Here is a 25,081-nt window from a genome sequence, read left to right as displayed (position 1 = left end):
TATATATTTTTTTCTTTTGGAAGAAAAAAAAAATAATTACCAGAAATTACTTTCCAAAATATGCAGTGATAAAGACCCAGGCAATACTAGAGTGCATAATCTCTGAGGCCCACTTCTGCTGAGAGTGATAAAACAAGAGTAACAAACTACTTGTATCTGGCATCGCACCAGCCAGCAGCTCTCGGCGCAGATAGGAGCGTAATTATTTCCTGTCATTTCATCCGGGGCTCCGAAAAGAAAGGGCAGCAATTTTGAGACACCCCTGCCTTGTTGTGCAAGGAATAAAAAATGCATTCAAATGATTGTCTGCCTCCTTCAAGAGGAATGGCGGCATAGGGAAATCAGGGGGAAGGGGAGTGCGCTGCAAACCAATTTAATGAGAGCAGAGCTGGGGCCACAAGGGGGAAAGGTTGGAAGCAGAGAGCACAAACCACCTGCAACGTTCTCCTGCAGAGGGTCCCATTGGAGCGAAAGGGGTTTCAATTCAGGTCCTCCGCCTTGTATATCAGACCACAGGCTGGGTAGAGAACTGAGCTCAGTGGGGGAGCAAAGCGTTAGCATGCAGATAACCCCTCTACAATCCCAGGTATTTTTGACTGCAAAAATCATAGAATCGTGGAGTTGAAACACAGCTAAAGAATCCCTGACAGATGGCTATCCAACCTCTGTTTGAAAGCTTCCAAGGAAGTCCCATTGTCAAACAACTCCCAGAGTAAAATCATCATCATCATCACCATCATCATCATCATCATCTGATATTTATTCAGCATCTCCTGTCTTGTCATTTGCATCCATTGGTTTGGGTCCTATCTTTCAGGAGCAGCAAAAAAAATAAAATGCTTTTTCCCTCTTCCATGTGACAGCCCTTGAGATACTTGAAGACGGTTCTCATATCTCCTCTCAGTCTCCTCTCATCCAAGCTAAACATACACAACTCCCTCAACCGTTCCTCATAAGGCCTGGTTTCCAGACCCTTGATCATCTTGGTTGCCCTCCTCTGCACATCCTCCAGCTTCTCAACACCCTTCTGTTTACTCGCATCACCCGGCTTGGGACCACAGCCCCAAGTGGATCCGTACTGGATCAATCCACAGAGAACCCAGGAAGCTGTCTTCTCCCAAGTGAAGCCATTGGTCCATCCAACCCAATGCTGTCCGCTCTGAGTGGCAGGGGCAGCTCTCCAGGGCCTCGGGCCTTTCCCAGCCTTTTAACTGGAAGTTGAACCAGGGACCTCTTGCACAAACAGCAGGCAGCATGCCCCCCCTTTGAGATGAGTGCCCCCTACTCAGCTGCTGCCCCCAGCCCAACCCATCTCTCCCAATTGAGTGTCCTGCTGCCCTTTTGTCCCGTGAACTTTCATGTGGCAGCCCTTAAGATATTTGAAGATGGCTATCATATCTCCTCTCAGTCTCTTTTCAAGGCTAAACATATCCAGCTCCTTCAACCGTTCCTCATCAGGCATGGTTTCCAGACCCTTGATCATCTTGGTCGCCCTCCTCTGCACATCTTCCAGCTTGTCAACATCCTTCTTAAATTGTGGCACCCAGAACTGGACACAGGATGCCAGGTGAGATCTGATCAAAGCAGAAGAGAGCAATATTATTGCTTCCTTTGATAGGGACAGTAGACTTCTGCTGATGTCTAGGAGTAACGGGACTGGAACAGATTCTTTGCTAAAAGCCTCTTGAGAGTGGGCAGGACTTAGCTGGGTGGGTTTTAATTCTGATTTAGAGCTTAGTGAGTTTGACCAAACTGCGGGAGGCAGTGGAAGACAGGAGTGCCTGGCGTGCTCTGGTCGATGGGGTCACGAAGAGTCGGACACAACTAAACAACAACAACAGGGGTGGGAGCCTCTGAACTTCAGGTCAAAACCAGGCTCCCCAAGGGGCCCCCATTTGGGTCACCAAGCCATTTTGGTCAACTACACCCACCTGCCTTACACCCAAAGGGGGTTTGCAGGCACTAACAGTCAGCTGATCAGTGGCACCTGCAAAGCGTTTGGGCTATCAGCTGATTGCTGGGTCTTCAAAGCACAGCACAGGACTCATTGCAAGTACCGACAACCCGTTGATTGTAGGATGGCTTCTTTATATGACATGTCCACTCCTTCCACCTAGTTGCTACATTTTAGAAAAGAAAGGAAAATCAATGTTATTTTACACCATATTCTCTCAGAATGTTCCACAGACGTTCCTCGTGAGCCCGGGAGAAGAGCGATTCTTCCACCAGGACAGAAAAGGGCTTTGAACTAGCCTGCGAGGAGTTGAAATAGCTTCCCATTCCTGATGGCCTTATTTTCAGCCAGCCTCCACAGGGAAAGAACAGGTCCACTGCCTGAGACTCTTGCAATGTGTGTGTTGAATTTTAACCTGCCTCCCATGAGGTTCCCTTTAGGACAGCCAAATCCCATCAGAGGAGGCAAAACCGATGGCTGAAGACCAAAAGAGAGGCTGGCTCCCAGGACAAAGCACATCTCTGCAATGAAAGGAGACAGCAGAGCTGTGACTTTATCATACAAATCCATCTTGCAATGGTCTGGATAAAGGCAGGGCTGGGGGCCTGGCTGAAACACTCATAATTTAAACCCAGTGGCTCCTTCCTTCCTTCCTTCCTTCCTTCCTTCCTTCCTTCCTTCCTCCCTCCCTCCCTCCCTCCCTCCCTCCCTCCCTCCCCTCCCCTTCCCTTCCCTTCCCTTCCCTTCCCTTCCCTTCTCCCTTGCTTTCCTCTTTCTTTCATAACACTAGAACTCATGGATATACCATGAAGCTGAGTGTTGGAAGATACAGGATGGGTTTTAAAAATAGTTACAGGTAGGTAACCGTGTTGGTCTGCCATAGTCAAAACAAAATTTAAAAATTCCTTCCAGTAGCACCTTAGAGACCAACTAAGTTTGTTATTGGTATGAGCTTTCGTGTACATGCACACTTCTTCAGATACAGTGGTGCCCCGCAAGACGAACGCCTCGCAAGACGAACGCCTCGCAAGACGAAATACTCGCAAGACGAAAGGTTTTTTCGTTTTCGAGTTGCTTCGCAAGATGAATTTCCCTATGGGCTTGCTTCGCAAGATGAAAACGTCTTGCAAGTTTGTTTCCTTTTTCGTAAAACCGTTAATACCCAGGGTGCATTGCTGGAAGAGGTGCAGTTGCGACTTGACTTCGAGGAGCAACACATTGCACGCGGTGTGGTGGCCTTTTTGAGCTTTTTAAAGAGTTTGCTGAATTTTTGAAGCTTTCCCAAAACTTCTTTTGCAGCTGTTTGGTAAGTTAAACTTTTAAAACGTTTTTGGGGGGTTTTGGATTTTGGGTTGGGGTGTTTAGAATTCAAGGACTTGGTGCTGGGGAGAGGTTTGCAAGAATCTGGGAGCTTGTGTGGGTTTTTTTTGAATTTTTATGGTTTTCTGTGACCATTGGGCCATGTTGTTGTTTTTTGGAAAAAATTTCTGGGTTTTGAATTTCTGTGTGCTGGGTGGCTGGGGGAACAGCTGGGGAGGGGTTTGCAAGAATCTGGAAGCTTGTGTGGGGTTTTTTTTTGAATTTTTATGGTTTTCTGTGACCATTGGGCCATGTTGTTGTTTTTTTGAAAAAAATTTCTGGGTTTTGAATTTCTGTGTGCTGGGTGGCTGGGGGAACAGCTGGGGAGGGGTTTGCAAGAATCTGGAAGCTTGTGTGGTTTTTTTTTGAATTTTTATGGTTTTCTGTGACCATTGGGCCATGTTGTTGTTTTTTTGAAAAAAATTCTGGGTTTGAATTTCTGTGTGCTGGGTGGATGGGGGAACAGCTGGGGAGGGGTTTGCAACAGTTGGGGAGGGGCTGGGGGAACAGTTGAGGTATTTGAAGACTTTGGTGATTTTTAAAGCTTTCCCAAAACTTCTTTTGCAGCCATTTGAGGATTTTGAAGACTTTGGTGATTTGCAGCCATTTCGTAAGTTAAACTTTTAAAACTTTTTTGGGGGTTTTTGGATTTTGGGTTGGGTGTTTGGAATTCAAGGACTTGGTTCTGGGTTTGAATTGCTGATTTTTTTTTCTTTTTCTGAGTTTACAAAGGTAACAGCTGTGCTGCCATGGGACCCAAGAAGACTGCTGCTGCTGCGGAGGCCGGCGAGAGGAAGAAGGAGAAGGTGACGCTGGAAATGAAGAAGGAGATCATCTGGAAGCACGACGGTGGAATGCGTGTGACAGACCTCGCCAGGGAGTACGGCAGGAACCCATCGACCATCGGGACCATCCTGAAGATGAGGGAGAAGATCCTTGCGACTGATGCAGCCAAGGGAGTCACCAGGATCGTGAAGAACCGCCCAGCTGTTCTGGAGGAGGTCGAGAAGTTGCTGCTCATCTGGTTAGAAGAGAAGCAGCGTGCAGGGGACACAGTGACTGAGGCCGTCATTTGTGAGAAGGCCAAGGCCTTGCACGCAGACCTCATCCGGGAACAGCCAGGAACCTCAGGCGAGCCAGAAGTCTTCAAGGCAAGCAGAGGCTGGTTTGACCGGTTCAAGGCAAGATCTGGAATCCACAGCGTGGTCAGGCATGGAGAGGCTGCCAGTTCTGATGTTCCTGCGGCTGAAGACTTTGCCTTGGAGTTCCTGGAGGTTGTGAAGACGGAGGGCTACGTTCCACAGCAGGTCTTCAACTGCGACGAGACCGGGCTGTTTTGGAAGAGGATGCCCAAAAGGACTTTCATCACACAGGAGGAGGCCAAGTTGCCTGGCCACAAGCCCATGAAGGACCGCCTGACCCTGCTCTTCTGTGCCAACGCAAGCGGCGACCTGAAGATCAAGCCCCTGCTGGTGTACCACTCGGAGAACCCACGGGCCTTCAAGAAACACAAGGTCGACAAGGAGCGGCTGAATGTCATGTGGCGATCCAACAGCAAGGCTTGGGTCACACATGTGCTGTTTGTGGACTTGGTCAATCTTGCTTTTGGCCCTGCTGTCAAACAGTACCTGCTGGACAACGACCTGCCGCTGAAGGCTTTGCTTCTGATGGACAATGCTCCTGCTCATCCTAAAGGCCTTGAGGTGGACTTGTTGGAGGAGTTCAGCTTCATCAACATCATGTTCCTGCCGCCTAACACCATGCCACTGCTCCAGCCGATGGATCAGCAGGTCATCGCCAATTTCAAAAAACTCTACACCAAGGAGCTTTTCAGGCGATGCTTCGAGGTGACTGATTGCACCACCATCACCCTGCAGGAATTCTGGAAGGACCACTTCGACATCGTCACCTGCTTGAAGATGATCACCACGGCCTGGAATGGGATCAGCCAGAGAAATTTGAATTGCGCTTGGCGCAGCCTGTGGCCGGACTGTGTGGCACCAAGTGACTCTGATGCACCAGAGTCAACAGTGGTGCAGGACATTGTTGCCTTGGGGAGGACCATGGGCCTGGAGGTCACAGAGGAGACGTCTGCGAGCTGGTGGAGGAGCATGACCACGAGCTGACCACCCAGGAGCTGGTTGAACTGCAGGCAGAGGTTGCGCAGGAGCAGGCCTCGCTGGAAGAGGAGGAAGCAACTGAGGAACGGCCGTCCTCCAAAGAACTGAGGGACATTTGCCAGAAGTGGAAGGAGGTGCAGGCTTTTGCAGAGCGGCACCACCCTAACAAGCACGTGGCACATGACCAAGCGAACACTTTTGATACGACGGTCATGTTGCCTCTCAGGGAGCTGCTGAAAAGGCGGATGAAGCAGCAGACCATGGACAGGTTCCTCAGCAAGAAGCAAAGAGTGGAAGAGGAACCTTCTTCGAGTGGTCCCCCAGAGTCTTAGAAAATGTATGTACAGTACACTTTGTTGATTTTTAAATGTTTTTCTGTCATGTTTAGAAACTTAATTTATTGTTCCTTCAATTTTTAATATGCTCTTTAAAGTATGTGTGACTTTAAAGAGCAGTTAATAAACTATTGTTGTACCAAATTTGGCTTTGATTGGACTTTTTTTGACCATAGGAACGCATTAATTGAATTTCAATGCATTCCTATGGGAAACCGTGCTTTGCAAGACGAAAAGACTCGCGGAACGAATTAATTTCGTTTTGCAAGGCACCACTGTACTTCTTCTATCTGAAGAAGTGTGCATGCACACGAAAGCTCATACCAATAACAAACTTGGTTGGTCTCTAAGGTGCTACTGGAAGGGGTTTAAAAAGTACTTCTTAACACAATGCAACCCAGCCAGATGGGTGGGATATAAATAATAAAATTATTATTATTAATAATTAAACTGCAGAACTCACACCCACAGGAAGCAGTGATGGCCACCGGCTTGGGTGGCTTTTAAAGCGGATGAAGAAAGGGCTATTCAGGTTACTAGCCATGATGGCTATGCACTGCCTCCACAGTAATAGGTACCGATGCTTCTGGGTCCCAATTGCTGGAAACCGCAGGAGTGAAGGATGCTCTTGTGCTTCAATCCTGCTTAGGAGTTTCCCAAAGACATCTGCTCAGCCACTGTGAGAACAGGATGCTGGACTAGATGGGCCATTGGTCTGATCCAGCAGCCTCTTCTTATATTCCTATGTTCCTTTATTTCCCTCCCTTGCATTTCCTAGCACTCAGATGACATATGAGAAAAACTAATGCTCAGTCAATTGCTACCTTCCCTGGGAGCTCTCCATGGTGCTGCAGAACCTGACCCTGATGTTACTACCTGGATTCTGAACCTTACTCCTTCCCCCTTTCACTGCTGGATGGCTCCCTGTGAAGGCTATTTGTTCTCCCTGACTGCCTTGGTTCACTGCCTAGCCAAAATGGAGAACGGCAGGTCTAGAATCATAATCTCCCACGAAATCCTGCAGACGAGTATGGGGATGGAGAGTCAACATCTCCACAGCCAAGCAGAACCTGAACTAGGCAGAAACAGACACCACAAGCAAAATATTTGAACTGAGCCCATAGTTCTTTTCACATGTGTCCTTGCATAGGAGACACAAGCATTGCTAGAGAAGAACACATCTATGAATGCATTGTTCCACATGGCCCCTTTTCTGGATGCTGTGGTGATCAGGGAATCTTTGAAGAGCCAGTTTAGAAGAGAAGAGAGTTGGAAACATCTCATGATCTCCTTCCTTGGAGGTTTTCAAGCAGAGGTTAGATGGCCATCATGGTTGAGATTCCTGGATTGCAAGGGGTTGGACTAGATGAGCCCCAGGGTCCCTTGCAGCTCTACAATTCTATGATGCACTGGGCTCATAAAGAACATTATATTTCTTCTGGGTCACACCAGAGGCATATCTTATCCCTTATTCTGTTCCCACAGTGGCCAACCAGATGCTTTAAAGCAGGACAGAAGCCCAGTAGCACTCACCTATTCTAGATCGCTCCAAGGCTCGTATCCAGAGAGAGGGTGATGTTGGAAGCAGTATAGAGCTTTAGTGACTAGTAGCCCTTGATAGCTTTATCCACTGTGATTTCATCAAAACTCCCTTTAGAGCTGTCTGACTCGGTGGCTATCACTTGCTGCAGCAATTTCCATAGTTTAACCATTCACATGTTAAAAAGCATTTCCTTTTGCAGGTCCTGCAACTTCTAACATTCAATTGCATTGGAGGACATGAGAGTCCTCGACTTCTAGCCTTATGAGAGAAGAGGGCTGTCACATGAAAGATGGAACAAGCTTGTTTTCTGCTGCACCAGGACCCAAACCAATGGATTCAAAGGACAAGAAAGGAGATTTCCAATGAAATTTCAAGGCCCAACTTTTTTCAGTGAGAAGTCAGTTTCTCCCTTTACCATAACAAAAAGTTTGTTATGAAATATTTGGAAACTCACATAGAAATAAACCCGGGGTTGTAGGGATTTTTTGGGGGGTGGTCAGTCTGGGCGATACCATAAGTCCCTTCCTGTTCTTGGGATCCTGTTTCTGTAAGGGTGGACTGTATGAGAGCAAGTGTGCCAATGGCTTTGGCTGACTAGTTAAGCACCACAATTAGCATAACGAAAGAAGTTGCTCTGTGCCATAGAAGGAACAGGCGAGCCTTCCTGAACCAACCTTATCTAAATCCTAGGTAGGAGAACAAAAGCCAGAGAGTTGTGGGTGGGTGAGCTAGAAACAGGCTGGAAGATGGAGACACAGAGACATGCTTGATTCTGTGCTGGATCCAAAGCTGTGATGGAGAAGCAAGATCTGTCAGGGTGTTAATGCTGTGAGCCCCTCCATCTTTTTATTTTTACTTTATTTACAACATAGTCCACAACAACTCATACATACAAACCTACCCACCACCACTGACAATTTAATTATCAGAATTAAACTCCTATCCCCTTACACAAAGAAAACATAACATAAAAATAAAAGACTTCCTTTATCCCGTAAATGGCCTCCCTATTTACTTCTTGTATGCTGTTTCTTTTATATGTGATTATTATAATGTTTCCTAATTATGACTTTAAAAACCACGAAGTCTCCTGTAGAAATTAATCAAAACAAGTCCAGGTGTATATTTTGGGGCACTGTCTGGTAAAGTGTTCTCTGCATTCTCCCCATTCTTTTTGAAAATCTTGTCTAGGCTGTCCACGGATTGTCTCTGTTAATCTGGCCAATTCAGTATAATCTAATAATTTATCCTGCCATTCCCTTCCATCTTATTCTCAGATTGTATAGATGTCTAAATAAAACGATGTGTCTTCAAGACACCACAGTCCCCACTGACCTTCACTCCAAGGAAAGCAGACCTTTGAAGTCTCTCACTACTCAGAAATTGGCGTGACGTCTAACAATATTCTTAGTGTTGGTCCCTCGTCTCCCTAACCCCAGAGGACCTCAGCTAGCCTCCTCTTGTATGATGTTTATTTTCCACCAGTAAAATAAGCGTGATGGGAAGTGAGGCAAGACTAATGATTATGCCAAATGAGGTGACATTTTGTGCTTATAATTATTTTGCTTCATTCAGCCAGGCTTTGGGAAAGGGGGGAAAAAACACAGAGAAGGAAGCATGAAAAGAATCCATTAAATCACTTTGGTGTTTATTCTCCATCTGACTGCCTGAGCCAGCAGTTACATCTCCCGACATCTCGCCGTACCTGCAATTCAGGAAAATTGCCTTTCCAAATTACCGTCTTTAGTCAGATATCCACTCGCAGCTTCGTGGCAAGAGCCAGACAGAAATGAAATGGACTAAAATGCTAATCCTGCCAGGGGTTTGCTGGGCTTCTTCAAAGGGACCAACGTCAAAGCATCCATCCTGCTTATTAAAAGGTCATGGGGATTAGTGGTTCGGGTGCTGAGAAAGTCCCTGCAACAGCAGCCAGTTCAAGCAGGAAAAGTTGATTAAGGTGTCGGCCAAGTCCTCAAGCTGACTGAGGTCGCTCTGTGTACTATCTATAGTCAGGGCTGTCCGGAAGGAAACACAGCTGTCCTCGTGTTCAAAAAGAAGCACAGAATTGCAGAGTTGGAATGTTCATCTAGACCAGGCATCCCCAACCTGCAACCCTCCAGATGTTTTGGCCTACAACTCCCATGATCCCTAGCTAACAGGACCAGTGGTCAGGGATGGTGGGAATTGTAGTCCAAAACATCTGGAGGGCCGAAGGTTGGGGATGCCTGATGTAGAACAACCCTCTGCAATGCAGGAATCACTTCTTTAGAAACCCTGACAGATAGACGTCCAAACCCTGTTTAATAACCTCTAATGAATGAGAGTCCTGCATTGCAAGAGTTGGAATAGATAATTATTATTTATTTGTTTATTTCTACCCTGCCCATCTGGCTGGGTTTCCCTAGCCACTCTGGGTGACTTTCAACAGAACATTAAAAACACAATAAAAGATCAAACATTAAAAATTTCCCTAAACAGGCTGCCTTCAGATGTCTTCTAAAAGTCAGATAGTTGTGTATTTCCTTGATATCTGATGGGAGGGCGTTCCACAGGGCGGGTACCACCACCAAGAAGGCCCTCTGCCTGGTTCCCTGTAACCTCGCTTCTTGCAGGGAGGGAACCAGGCTGGATGATGGGGGTGGAGACGCTCCTTCAGGGATACTGGGCCGAGGCCAAGGTATATATGACCCTTGAGGTCCCTTCCAGCTCGACCATGATTCCAGGACCTTGCAAGGTGGTGGACTCTCCTTTCCTGTAGGTTTTTAAACAGAGGTTGAATGACCATCTGTTCAGGGAGTCTTTAGCTCTGATTCCTAGATGACTCTTGTAGTCCCTCCAACTCTCAAGTTTGTGTAGAGTGCAGGGGGGGGGGACACCCTTTATAAATTGGATTGACAGTTCTTCATTAAACTTAGTCCAAGTATTGGACCCTGGGAGGCATGTCCTTGAAGCAAAAACAGGCCAGAAAGATGACTTGAATGAAAGGCGCTTTAAGGCAGTCTTTCCTCCCTGCCCTCTTCTGAGCATTCATTATCAATGCAAATATTCCATGCTGCTGCAGGTAGAGAACAATCTTTACAAGCCTCCTTTTGCACTTCAAAGAAGTATTGACAATGGCTCAAACAGCAGGAGGACTTCACATACTGACAATAGCCCCAGAAAAAGTCTAGACTTCCGCCTATCATTTCACTTCTCTTTTCTTTGCAGACTGGTAGGAGAAGGGCTTTTTTGAAAGTGAAAATAGGCCCCAGTCCCAAATTGCATGCTCAGACCTGGGGAGGGATCTTCATGAAAGAAGGTAAGAAGAGGCTGCTGGATCAGGCCAATGGCCCGTTTAGTCCAGCATCCTGTTGGATTCTAAAGGGAATCCTGGAAGCGGGAGTTCAGTAATTGGTATTCAAAAGCATTTCTGCCTTCAACTACGGAGGCAAACCATAGCCATCCTGGCTAGTAGCTTTCTGCTCTTCCATGAATTCATCTAAATCCTCTTTTAAAGCGGTGGGTTAAACCACAGAGCCTAGGACTTGCTGATCAGAAGGTCGGCGGTTCGAATCCCTGCAACGGGGTGAGCTCCCGTTGCTCGGTCCCTGCTCCTGCCAACCTAGCAGTTCGAAAGCAAAGTGCAAGTAGATAAAAAGGTACTGCTCCGGCGGGAAGGTAAACGGCATTTCCGTGCGCTGCTCTGGTTCGCCAGGAGCGGCTTAGTCCTGCTGGCCACATGACCCGGAAGCTGTACGCCGGCTCCCTCGGCCAATAAAGCGAGATGAGCGCCCCAACCCCAGAGTTGGCCACAACTCGACCTAATGGTCAGGGGTCCCTTTACCTTTTTATAGAATCATAGGATCATACAGTTGGAAGGGACCCAAGGGTCATCTAGTCCAACCCTGAAGTGCAGGACTCTCAGCTAAAGCATCCATGGCAGATGGCCATCCAACCTCTGCTTAAAAACCTATAGAATCGTAGAGTTTGACGGGACCCCCAGGTTATTCCAAGTTGGTGGCAATCACTGCCTCCTGCAGGACTGAAGGACTTCCTTTTCTTTCTCCTGATTCTCCCGACAATAAGCATTTGTGATGGCCTGGGACTCGGGCTTGGACTTGGAACCAGAGGAGACTCAGTCTGCACCAGATCCTCTGCCTCAGGCATCACCTGAACTGCGTCTAGGGCCTGATCCTGAAGAGTCCCAGTCTGCACAGGTTCCCCTGCAACAAACCCCAGCTGGGCCGAGTCAGGGGCCTGAGCCTGCCCTGGCTCCAGATGCGGGGATGACCTCGTTGCCTCCAGATGGGCCATCACTTACAGCTGCTCCACTACCGGTTGGGTCAGGGGAGGCTGAGGCGGCCCCTGGGTCGAGTAACCCACCGATGTCTCCCGAGCTGCAGGGACTCAGATCTGAGAGAAGGAGAGACCTGAGTACTCACAGGAGGAGTACTCGCCTCTGGGCATGACAGGGAGGTGAGTCGCTGGGGGATCCGGACCGGCCGCTACCCCGAAAGAGATAAAAGGCTGTCGGACCCTGCCCCAGGTTGCGGGAGCAACATTGCTGTATGCCAGATCCTGCCTGAGATCCTGTACCTGTCCTTGCCTGGTTTCCTGCCTCATGTCCTACCTTGGCCCTGTCGGACTAACTCCTAGGGGAACCTTTGGATTCTGGACCTATCCTGGACTGCATTTCACAGGTTACCCCCAGGCCCAGCGCAGCATTAAACTCTTTTTATTGATAATTTTACACTTTCAGTTTGCAACCCTGCTAACCACAGAGAGCTCTGCAAACCACTTTGACCAAACAATCACTGGCTTAGCGTGATGAGCAAGCCAAACCACAAAGCTGGAAAGAACCTTGGAGGTCACAGAGCCTCCTTTTGCCATGTACAGCTTGGCTCACTTTCCTGAGTTGCCTGAAACATTTGAAAGCACATTTTCCACGTGCTCTGCATAACTTACTGACGTCTCCCTGTGGTCCCAGTTACTTGGCCTGATCTGTGGAGGGCTATGGATGGGGTCCTCCAGCTTTGCAGCCTGTGCTTGCGAGGCGTGTGTGTCTGTGTGGTCCCTGCCAGCTTGCCCTGCCTTATTTATGGCCATTGTTCTGCCCGGACAGTGAGGTCCAGCTCTGAGGGCCTTCTGGCGGTTCCCTCACTGCAAGAAGCCAAGTTACAGGGGATCAGGCAGAGGGCCTTCTCGGTAGTGGCACCTGCCCTGTGGAACACCCTCCCACCAGATGTCAAAGAGAAAAACTACCACCAGACTTTTATAAGACATCTGAAGGCAGCCCTGTTTAGGGAAGATTTTAATTTTTAATAGGTTATTGTATTTTGGTGTTCTGTTGGAAGCCGCCCAGAGTGGCTGGGGAAACCCAGCCAGATGGGCGGGGTATAAATAATAAATTATTAGTAGTAGTATTATTATTAAAAGAGGATTCGACCAAACCTAGACAGCATCTTAAAAAGCAGAGACATCACCTTGCCGACAAAGGTCCGTATAGTTAAAGCTATGGACTGCAAGAAGATCCAACTTCTCCATTCGGAAGGAAATCAGCCCTGAGTGCTCACTGGAAGGACAGATCCTGAAGCTGAGGCTCCAAGACTTTGGCCACCTCATGAGAAGAGAAGACTCCCTGGAAAAGACCCTGATGTTGGGAAAGATGGAGGGCACAAGGAGAAGGGGACAACAGAGGACGAGGTGGTGGGACAGTGTTCTCGAAGCTACCAGCATGAGTTTGACCAAACTGCGGGAGGCAGTGGAAGACAGGAGGACCTGGCGTGCTCTGGTCCATGGGGTCACGAAGAGGCGGACACGACTAAACGACTAAACAACAACTGACAGGACTGCCACTAGCCATGATGACTGTGCTCTCATGGCTGGAGGCAGCAATGTGCCCAAAAACCAGTCGCTGGAAACCACAGGAAGGGAGAATGTGCTGTGAAAACAGGCTGCTGGACTAGACAGGCCACTGGCTGTATTCGGCAGGCCCTTCTTATGTTGTCAAAAAAGAAACTCCATAAATGCAGGGACAGGTGAAATAGCTTCCCTGGAGTAGAGAGAGTGCGTTCCCTGAATGCCTCCTTCTTCCCTGGCCCGCTTCCCGCTGAATATTTCATTGTGCACCCTCCGCCCCCCCCCCCATTTGGAAAGAAAGTGCGCCATAAATATTCATCCCGCCAGCACTTACAGGTCTATTAAAAGCAGCCTCCTCTTCTCTCCCCAAGGTGGCTTCATCCATTCCGATTATGCTAAGGGCCTTGCGCTAAATATGCCATCGCCCCGGCGATGGATGCTGCCCGCAGAGTGGCTCCACCCTGACATTAATCGAAAGGCCCTTAATGAAGTCGGCGTGTTGCTGGTGCACATTAAGAGGATGCTCTGGACAGCACCCAAACAGCATGTTGGGACGGCCAACAGAAGCAGGAGACAGGGAGGGGGCTCTCTGCGTGTGCACCCGAGGTAGAGAAAGCACTTAAGGACTTTCTCTCTCTCTCTCTCTCTCAGGGGTGGGGGAGGACAAATATCTAATGGATTTTTTATTGCTAGTCAGCCTTTCAGACTCGGGCTTCTCCCCCCACCCCCACCATGTTCAGGTATATTAACAGTCTTTGACTTCTCCCTCCGCCACTTTCCCTCCCTGATGTTACGGCTGAAACACCTTCCATTTGCTTGCTTTCATTTCTGCAACATTCAACAGTTTGCTCTGCGGGCTTCCTTCCTTCCACCCCCCCCACCCCCCGCTTTAATTTCCTTGCTGACTTTGCTTTTCCCCCCCCAGCCCCTTTCATATAAAAAAAGGAGGAAAATCATTTGCTACGCAGCACATTTCTCTATCGAGGTCAGTTTTGAGCTCATGGAAATGGTGGATCCATTTGGTGTAATGCGGTGGTTTTCATGACTTCCAATTGTTCAGAAGTGTCCCCCCCCCCCATGAAGAGGCGTTTGTTGCTCAACATTCAAAGCAAGCATAGTTGAGAGCACAGGAGGTTTTAGAGTAGGGTGACAATTTTGCCACACCGGGTGCCATGTGCTGCAGAACGGGGCGCGAGAGGTGGGGGGCAGAGAGTTTTAGCATCACACAGGGCGCCCCTGAAAATTGAGATTCCCAGGTCTGCCACTGTTGGGAGCGGTGCTCATGCAGGCAAATTAAATAAGTCCCAGCTGCTGGAGAAAGGGGATAGAGAAATGTCTTCCATCCTCTCTCATATTACTGGAACGCGTGGACATTCAATAAAGGTGGGAAGATTCAGGGCAGATAAAAGGATGTACATCATCACACAACACATACAGTGGTGCCTCGCAAGACAAAAAGAATCCGTTCCGCGAGTCTCTTCGTCTTGCGGGTTTTTTCGTCTTGCGAAGCAAGCCCATTAGCTGTTTAGCGGATTAGCGCTACAGTACAGTATTAGCGGCTTAGGGGTTTAGCGGATCAGCTGATAAGCGGCTTAGCGATCAGCTGTTAAGCGGCTTAAGGATCAGCTGATAAGCGGCTTAGCGATCAGCTGATAAGCGGCTTAGCCGATCAGCTGATAAGCAGTTTAGCGGCTTGGGAAAAAGGGGGGGGGAGGAAAAAAACCCCGCAGGAACTCGCAATACATTTTCGTCTTGCGAAGCAAGCACATAGGAAATTCGTTTTGCGAAGCACCTCCAAAACGGAAAACCCTTTCGTCTAGCGGGTTTTCCGTCTTGCGAGGCATTCGTCTTGCGGGGCACCACTGTAGTTAAATTGTGGAACCCTCTCCTGCAGGACGCAGCAGAGGTTACCAGCTTACATGACATGACATGAAATTTATTACGGTCAGAGACCAGCTTGAGAAACACAAATGGAACTACAATCCCAATAGTAAAACAAACATTTAAAACAATATACAGCAACAATGGATTTTAAGTTTAAAAGTGTGATGGCATATAAACACATAAAAACTTTAAAACAGACTACCTTAGAGAAATGATCCAAAGTGGCCTGCGGATCCGGGTTTGGGAATTTTCTTAACAAACTAGATTGAATCGGGGGATCTGCGCCTACAGATCTCTGCACAGAATCTGGCGACAATCTGGGTCTTCTTGTGGTCTTTGCCTAACAGGAGAAGATGGAATTTTTGCTTTACCGGGAGGTCAGCAAGTCTCACCAGCAGGGGGTCAATGGTTTCTCTACGTGCATCATTGTAAAAGGGACATCTAAAAAATATGTGTTCAGGGCTTCCTATATCCCCCTATGGACAGGTGCAAATTCTCTGGTCATATGGGACTTTTTAAAAGGATCCTTCCAAGACCGGCAAGGGCAGAGCCGAGCTTCTGGCAAGTTACCAGCTCACATGGTTTTAAGAGAGGATAGGACAATTTCAGGGAGGAAGGGGCTATTGATGGCTACTAGCCATGATGGCTGGAGGCAGCTATGCTTCTGAATTCCAGTTTCTAGAAACTGCAGAAGGGGATGGTTTGCCCAGTAGTGATGTATGGAAGTGAGAGCTGGTCCATAAAGAAGGCTGATCACCAAAGAATTGATGCTTTTGAATTCTGGTGCTGGAGGAGACTCTTGAGAGTCCCATGGACTGCAAGAAGATCAACCCTCTCCATTCTGAAGGAAATCAGCCCTGAGTACTCACTGGAAGGACAGATCCTGAAGCTGAGGCTCCAAGACTTTGGCCACCTCATGAGAAGAGAAGACTCCCTGGAAAAGACCCTGATGTTGGGAAAGATGGAGGGCACAAGGAGAAGGGGGCGACAGAGGACGAGATGGTGGGACACTGTTCTCAAAGCTACCAGCATGAGTTTGACCAAACTGCGGAAGGCAGTGGAAGACAGGAGTGCCTGGCGTGCTCTGGTCCAGGGGGTCACAAAGAGTCGGACACGACTAAACGACTAAACAACAATAACAGCCATGATGGCTGTGTTCTGTCGGCAGAGCTGGAGGCAGCAATGTTTCTGAATCCCCATTGCTGGAAACCGCAGGAGGGGAGAGTGCACTTGTGTTCGAATCCTGCTTGCATGTTTCCCACGAGCATCTGCTTGGCTGCTGTGGGAATTGGAAGCTGGACTAGATGGGCCATCGGTCTGATACAGCAGGCTGTTCTTACATTTGCATAAAGTTTGGTGAGGACGCAGGGAAGGACCAGGAAGAGATTGAGAGAAATGTCAAGCTGTTTGGCAGCAGCTATGAAAAAGGCACATTCCGTGCCAGGGATTATTAGGAGACCAACTGCAAATTAGAGTACCAATAATGGCAAAGCCTTTTCAGACATCTCCGTTGCAGCAACGTTTGGAAGGATGGGGAGGAATGTGAGTCATAAGAACATTGGAATTACAGAATTCTAGTGTTGTAGTGTTGGACGGGGTCTGGGAGGCATCTACTCCCAGTGGAGTACAGGGTCAGGTTTAAGGTGCTGGTTTTGACCTTTAAAGCCCTATGCGGCCTAGGACCCTCGTACCTAAGGGACCGCCTCTCCTGGTATGCCCCAAGGAGGACCTTAAGGTCCATGAATAACAACACTTTGAAGGTCCCAGGTCACAAGGTGGTTAGATTGGTCTCAACTAGGGCCAGGGCCTTTTCAGTACTGGCCCCGACTTGGTGGAATGCCCTGTCCCAAGACACTAGGGCCCTGCGGGAGTTGACATCTTTCCACAGGGCCTGCAAGACAGAGCTGTTCCGCCTGGCCTTTGGTTTGGACTCAGTCTGACCCTTATGTTTCCCTCCCCTTATGGTCTTGATCCATGGGCTACTTTTAAAATGAGGCTGCATTTTAAATTGCATTTTAACCTGTATTTTAAATTGGTTCCCTCCCCCCATTATGTTTTTACTGTGGTTTTAATGGTGTTAGCTGCCCTGAGCCTGGCTCTGGCCGGGGAGGGCGGGGTATAAATAAAATTCATTATTATAACTTGGCTAGAGAGCTGTGCTGGGTGAATTTCAAAGGACAGCTGTCCTTCAAGTCTCGCATTACGAGGTAGCCTCACTTTTAAATGCAAAGTGAGTCCAGTCTCTCCCCCTTCCTTCTTTGCTTCACCATGAAGATCTTTAGGGATCCAGTTCAGGTGCCTTCTGTTCTCATGCACAGCTTGTTGTTGTTTGGTCGTTTAGTCGTGTCTGCCTCTTCGTGACCCCCTGGACCAGAGCACGCCAGGCCCTCCTGTCTTCCGCTGCCTCCCGCAGTTTGGTCAAACTCATGTTCGTAGCTTCGAGAACACTGTCCCACCATCTCGTCCTCTGTCGTCCCCTTCTCCTTGTGCCCTCCATCTTTCCCAACATCAGGGTCTTTTCCAGGGAGTCTTCTCTTCTCATGAGGTGGCCAAAGTATTGGAGCCTCAGCTTCAGGATCTGTCCTTCCAGTGATCACTCAGGGCTGATTTCCTTCAGAATGGAGAGGTCTGATCTTCTTGCAGTCCATGGGACTCTCCAGAGTCTCCTCCAGCACCAGAATTCAAAAGCATCAATTCTTCGGCCATCAGCCTTCTTTATGGTCCAGCTCTCACTTCCATACATCACTACTGGGAAAACCATAGCTTTAACTATACGGACTTTTGTCGGCAAGGTGATGTCTCTGCTTTTTAAGATGCTGTCTAGGTTTGTCATTGCTTTTCTCCCAAGAAGCAGGTGTCTTTTAATTTCGTGGCTGCTGTCACCATCTGCAGTGATCATGGAGCCCAAGAAAGTAAAATCTCTCACTGCCTCCATTTCTTCCCCTTCTATTTGCCAGGAGGTGATGAGACCAGTGGCCATGAACTTAGTTTTTTTGATGTTGAGCTTCAAACTATATTTTGTGCTCTCCTCTTTCACCCTCATTAAAAGGTTCTTTAATTCCTTCTCACTTTCTGCCATCAAGGTTGTGTGATCTATTTATTCTGCATCCTACTATTTCCTCCAAGGAGATACAAAGTAGCATACATTGTTTTCTTCCCTCTGAATTTAATCCTCACAACAACCTTGTGAGGAAGGGTAGGCTGGGATTGAGTGACTGGTCCAAAGTCGCCCAGTGAGCTTTATGACTGAGTCGGGATCTGAACTCGGGTCTCCCAAGTCCCAGGCAAAACTGCATATCACATGCACAGTCATTTTAAAGGGAACGTAAGGCCCGTGGAGAGTTTTGTTTCATAAAACAAAACAAGAGTAAAACAAAGTTCCCAGCTGCTATTATTTGATGCTTGTGGTTGGTGCTGTTTTCCTCGTTGGAAAAGAAAGCAAATTTCTGCTCTGAGTGTGAAGAAACACAAGGCTAGGGGGAGATAAGACTTTCAAAGGATGCTGCTGCTGTTCTCCCCACTGTGAATTGATGTTTGGGTCCATCTGGAAGTCAGCTTCCAAATCTGCAAGCATAAGGGTTTTGCTAATTTTCAATTGTAGTTTCTTTTCTCATTAATTGAAGGAGAATGGTTAAAAGAATGCATTAGTCTTGGACCAGCACTGCTTGATGTTCCACAGAGCAGGCTGGACACACGTCTTGGTTCAAGGTGTAGCACTGGCAGATTTCAGGGACTGGCCTTGGTGTTTCAAGGTTTTGAAGCTCAGGTGAAGGCCCGGCCTCCAGAGAAGAGTGGCGAGGAACTTCTGTAAATCCCCTTATGAGTGAAGCAGTGCCATTTTTGCAAGAATACGGCTTGACCACAAAAGTGGTAAGAACCAGTTAAGCAGGAACAAAACTGCTGAATAATAAAGAGAAAAATCTCCAGATAAGGTACAAGGAGGGCTCTGCAAAGACAGTAAAAAGAAACTGAGTTGAGTAAATGTCTCCAAGGACTGTGGTTGGGACAGTGGGGTGGCAGAAGAGTTTGGTCAGAGGATGAAACAGCCAAGATGACATATATGTTGCCTACATGGAGTATGTCATAATGGGAAGCTCTCAGAGATGCTTTGGACTCTGTCCAGTAATGCATTGCTGAATGAAGTCGAAATGAATGAGAATTTGGTGTGAGCCTCCGTACTTGAGCCCCCTGAGGGGAATTTCTCCCACAACAGAAAGGACTGGTTGACAAGGGCCTGGCTTTAAGAAGTCCACAGTTTAGCAAATGCACTTCATTCAGACAGCGTGGCAAAAAGGATTTGTCAGCGGATCAGGATTATTGTTGTTGTTGTTGTTGTTGTTGTTGTTGTTATTAATATACTGCCCTATACTCAGTGGTCTCAGAGCGATTCACATAAAAAGATGACAGTATATAAAATAAAGATAAAAGCAGTGCTTTTTTTTTCTTTAAAAATGTTTAGGGGTACTCTTATTTTGACTCAAGAAAATCACCATTTTATGGTTCAAATCAGGAGAAATAAATACAGTAAATGGACAAAATGGTCCATTGGGGGTGTGCCTTAGACCCTTACCTCCCCAGGCTTTGGACAGGGCCACGCCCCCCGGAATCCTTTCTCGGACTACCCTTCAATATGTGGGGCAGGTGATGGCGCTTCCTCCCCTCTTCCATCTACAGAGCAATACCAATGCCTAACCGCCAATACCCAGAAAGTTGTGATGATTTGCTAAAAGGTAGGCAAAAACCAAGTGGCTGGTGCCAATTTGCCAAGTGGAAAAATTCCTACCAGGCCCCTCAACGGCGACCAACCAAGGTCCATAGCTAGGTCAAGGAACGAAAACCTTAAAGGGCGGGAGGGTGGGAAAAAGCAGGAACAGCTGGCAGGTGGGAAAAGAGGGAGATCCCTGGCCAAGTCCTGCCTTAAATAGGGCAGGCCATGCCCCCAGAGCCAGCTGATTGGCTGGCCAGGGGGTGATGCAGCCGGGGATTCCCCCAATCACGCGGGGGCTGGGCTCCAGCCGCCATGCGTGTGTTGGGGCCATGACTCCCGCAACCCCACTTCCTCTGGAGGGTGGAAGTGACTTAGTTGTGATTTCTACACTGCAGGGGGGCTGGACTAGATGATCCTTGAGGATCCCACCCAAGTACAATTTTATGATTCTCTGCATCCATGCATGATTCTGCTGGATTTATTTGGTTTGCCAACACCACTGGATTCGTTCAGGGACATTTCTATCTTGTTTGGATGCCCTTAGTCTTGCAGGACAGGTTAGGGAGCGGTTTGTACCTCTGCATACTGGCTTTGCTAAAAATAGGGTGGGGGGGAGAAAAGGGGGAAAGCTAGCAGAGGGACACCTCGAAGCAAGAAAGCGCTGACACAATTAGTTCCAGTTGCGTTGATTTAGGACAAGGTGACTTCTAGGCTGTCAAGAGGAACTCCCTGGTCAGTTGATTTCAGGACGGACGTCCTACTCGGCTTCCAACAAAGATTAAAAATACATTAAAAGTCACGGCTTGAACTTGGTTTCACACTTTTATGTAATGCTGCAGGTTTAGAGCAATGGTGGTTTTATGCGTTGCTACTACCAACAACAAAAATGCCCAAAGCAATTGGCAACCAGAAGAAAATACAGTCATACCTCGGGTTACAGACGCTTCGGGTTGTGCGATTTCGGGTTGCGCACCGCGCCAAACCCAGAAATACCGGAACGGGTTACTTCTGGGTTTCGGTGCTTGTGCATGCACAGAAGCGCTAAATCATGCTTTGCGCATGCGCAGAAGCTCCGATCCTGCAGTTTCTTGCAGGATCATCTCCCCAACATATCACCATCATCACTTTTAATTTGTATACCATCTTTCTATCTTACAATACTCAAGGCGGTGTACAAGCTGAAAAAAACAAAAAATGTACATCTTAAAGCAATCTAATGCAATACAAAATGTGATAATAAAACACAACTTCAAAATAAGCAGCCTACATCAAAAAATTAACATTCAACATTCATTAGAATAATGTCAATATAATAATGATGATGATGATGATGATGATGATAATAATAATAATAATAATAATAATAATTATTATTATTATTATTATTATTTATTTGTACCCCGCCCATCTGGCTGGGTTTCTCCAGCCACTCTGGGCAGCTTCCAACAAAGATTAAAAATACATTAAAATGTCACACATTAAAAACTTCCCTGAACAGGGCTTCCTTCAGATGTCCTCTAAATGCTAGTCTTTGACGTTTGGTGGGAGGGCGCCACCACCAAGAAGGCCCTCTGCCTGGCTCCCTGTAACTTGGCTTCTCGCAGTGAGGGAACCGCCAGAAGGCCCTCGGTGCTGGACCTCAGTGTCCGGGCTGAACAGGCAGCATATAAAAGTTAAACAGAAATTCACTCTTAACAGTTACAATAAATAATTTCTAAACTATATTCAATAAAACAAGGGCAAGCCATAGTACATAAAAAAATACAATACAAATTGAGAAGCAGAGACTAGAGGGTGGGGCAAGGCAGGTGGAAGAAGGCCTTGCCTGAGGAAGTCTCTCCCCTCTCCAAATCATAGAATCAAAGAACCGTAGAGTTGGGACCCAGGGGTCATCTAGTCCAACCCCTGCAATGCAGGAATCTCAGCTAAAGCATCCATGACAGATGGCAAATGTTAATCACTAGTTTGGTGGGTGCGGGGATGGCTTCTAACCCCCACCATTCCCATCGGCTGGCTCACAGCACCAAGGGAGGATATGCTCCCAGCTGTGCAGCCCAGGCTGCACTCCCAAAAATCTCCATCAATAATAATAATAATAATAATAATAATAATTTATTTCTATCCTGCCCATCTGGCTGAGCCTCCCCAGCCACTCTGGGCTGCTTCCAGTCGAGTGTTGAAAACAATACAGCATTAAATATTAAAAACTTCCCTAAGCAGGGCTTCCTTCAGATGTCTTTTAAAGAAAGGATAGCTGCTTATTTCCTTGACATCTGACGGGAGGGCGTTTCACAGGGTGGGCGCCACTACTAAGAAAGCCCTCTGCCTGGTTCCCTGTAACCTTACTTCTCGCAATGAGGGAACCGCCAGGAGGCCCTCGGCGCTGGATCTCAGTGTCTGGGCTGAACGATGGGAGTGGAGACGCTCCTTCAGGTATACTGGACCGAGGCCGTTTAGGGCTTTAAAGGTCAGCACCAACACTTTGACTTGTGCTCGGAAACGCACTGGGAGCCAATGCAGATCTCTCAGGACCGGTGTTATGTGGTCTCGGCGGCTGCTCCCAGTCACCAGTCTAGCTGCCACATTCTGGATTAATTGCAGTTTCCGGGTCACCTTCAAAGGCAGCCCCACATAGAGCGCATTGCAGTAGTCCAAGCGGGAGATAACTAGAGCTTGCAACACTCTGGCAAGACATTCCATTCTGCAGCCTCTATCCTTTGCACACTGGCTTGGAAGTGCATCCTGCTGAATTTGAGGAGTCTTACTCTGAAGATTGCAGCCTGGAGCCTTTAGCAAAAACTGACCGATGCTGCATGGAGTGAAAATAATATCAAAGACCGAAGTACAAAGGTGTGCAGTTCGGCTGCACACTAGACACGTCCAGCTCCTCGCAGAAGGTCAAATTCCACCGAAATGCAGGCAATGAACTTATACATATTTTCAAAGCTATCTTGCTCATGAATTCCTTCTTAATTATGTATATATACCCAGAGGCCCCTGGGGGACGTCAGGCACAGTTTAGAAATCCAGATGATCATTACTGAGGAAAGCTCCTTGGAGGGAGACAGCCAAGGTGAGGCAAACATTCGCCCAGGCTTCTCCAACCAGGTGCCCTCCAGATGTTTAGAACACCTGCAGGGGACAGGTTGTCCAATGAATCAAACTGTGATGGCCTGGGATTCAGACTCAGAGGCTGAACCTGAGGAATCCCAGCCTGCACAGGAGTCCCCACCTCCAGAACCAGCTGAGCCGGGGCTGGGGCTTGAGCCTGAAGGGTCTTCACCTGTGCTGGATCCTCAGGAGCAGACACCAGATGAATCCACTCTGGCTCCGGGGGTGATCGAGGACACATTGCCTGCAGGTGCTCCTCTCCCTGCCCTGTCAGGGGAAGCTGAGGTTGCCTCTGGGTCCGGTCACCCTCCAGCCTCTCCTGGGCTGCAGAGGCTCAGGGCAGAGAGGTGGAGGGAACTAAGTTCCTTCAGGAGGAGTTCTCGCCTCCAGGCCAGGAGAGGCGAGTCACCTGAGGATCAGAGCTGCCCTATGCCTCAGGGCAGATAAAAGCCAGTCAGCCCCAGTCCCAGGTTGTGGGAGCAACATTGTTGGTAACCTGTTCCTGCCAGCACCCTGTCCTTCTCTTCTGCCAGAGTTCTCAACCTCACCCAACTCCTTGCCTTGGACCCTGCTTCAGCCTTGAATGGACAGCCTCCATACCACACCCTTGACCTCGCACTGGACCCGGACCACGCTGCACGGTAACCCCCTGGGACCAGCACACAAACGTATCAAGCTGCCACCTCAACATCGCTTGCTTCGATGTGCAGAGGCTCTTTGCGGTTGCAGAGAGAGACCTTCCCAGCCCTACTCTCTGGCATCCTTGGCCTGGAAATATGGGGAATGAGCTTAGAGATCATAGAGGCCAGAGTGGTGTAGTGGTTAAGAGCTGTGGACTCGAAATTTGTTTTTAAAGATGACCAAGGAAGATTTGTGGCAATTGAAATTCAAACACAAGGAGAAAAATTTTTGATAGTAGGAATCTATGCACCAAACGACGGGAAATCTGAATTTTTTAAGAAGTTGCACGAGATCCAGATGGACCATATGGATTATAACATGATTTTGATGGGAGATATGAATGGAGTGGTATCCACATATATGGACAAGGCACAAAGACAGGTAGTCACCAAGGATGGTAGACTACCGAAAACTTTTTTTGACATGACAGATAACTTGGACTTAGTTGACATTTGGAGAATAAGAAACCCCATGGCTAAAGAGGGAACCTTCTTTTCTGAAGCCAAAATGACATGGACAAGAATTGACCAAATTTGGATAACTAGAGGAATGGCACCAAAGACAAGAAAGGTGGAAATCTGCCCGAAAATTTGCTCCGACCATAATGCTGTTAAGATGGAAATGAGACTAACACCAACTGGCTCCTTCAGATGGAAGATGAATGACACCTTATTTAGAGATGAAGAATTTCTTAAGAAGGCCCAAAAAACTCTGAGAGATTACTTCGAGATAAACCTCAGTACCAACGTGGAGAAAAGAGTAATCTGGGACGCAAGTAAAGCGGTTATGAGAGGGTTCTTAATACAACAGAATGCAATAAAGAAAAGAACTCAAAATGAGAAGAAGGATAAAATAATGGACAAAATAAAGGAATGTGAAAAAAGACTGAGAGTAAACCCCAAATCTCAAGAGATTTTGAGAGAGTTAAAGTTATATCAAGTACAATATATGAAAATGATGAATCAGGAAATAGAATGGAAAATTAAACAAATGAGACAAAAGACTTTTGAGTCGGCCAGTAAATGTGGCAAATTGTTGGCATGGCAAATGAAAAAGAGACAAAAACTAAATACGATTACGAACTTAGAAGTGGAAGGAAGAAATATACAGAACCCTGCAGAGATCAGAAGTTGTTTCCAGAGGTACTTTAAACGATTATATACTCAAGGGCCATTGAAAGAAACAGATCTAGACCAATTTTTGAAGACAAATGGATTACAAAAAATATCTCAAGAAAATAAACTAATTTTGAATTACAGAATAACCGAACAGGAAATAGAAGGTGCCATTCAAAACATGCAATTGGGTAAATCTCCAGGACCAGATGGCTTGACCTCTAGATACTACAGATCTTTAAAAGAATGGTTAATTCAACCATTGAAAGAGGTCTGCAACGAAATAATGGAGGGGAAGAGAGCACCAGAGTCGTGGAAAGAAGCATATATTACACTTGTACCAAAAACAGAGACTGAAAAGACACAGCTTAAGAACTACCGCCCTATATCATTACTTAATGTGGATTACAAAATTTTTGCAGATATTTTGGCG

The 25,081-nt window shown here is 47.4% G+C and overlaps 1 protein-coding gene and 1 long non-coding RNA gene across 2 annotated transcripts in view; one reads left to right on the top strand and one right to left on the bottom strand.

The window, feature by feature from the left end:
• The window catches only part of LOC308458830, a 241,964-nt gene that overhangs the window by 200,710 nt on the left and 16,173 nt on the right, over window positions 1-25,081 (bottom strand). The window lies entirely within an intron of this gene.
• On the top strand, window positions 3,103-5,439 carry LOC308458926 (tigger transposable element-derived protein 1-like; the record flags this gene model as incomplete). Its single annotated transcript, XM_080973790.1, has 2 exons — window positions 3,103-3,260; window positions 3,881-5,439. Exon 2 carries the CDS (start codon window positions 4,063-4,065, stop codon window positions 5,437-5,439), a length of 1,377 nt encoding a protein of 458 aa, XP_080829916.1. The 5' UTR covers window positions 3,103-3,260; window positions 3,881-4,062.

Source organism: Podarcis pityusensis (genome assembly GCF_964106645.2).
Source record: "Podarcis pityusensis genome assembly, chromosome: 11".
Classification (NCBI taxonomy): Eukaryota; Metazoa; Chordata; class Lepidosauria; order Squamata; family Lacertidae; genus Podarcis; species Podarcis pityusensis.
Note: the sequence above shows the minus strand (reverse complement) of the source record. Positions and strands in the feature narration are given on the sequence as shown.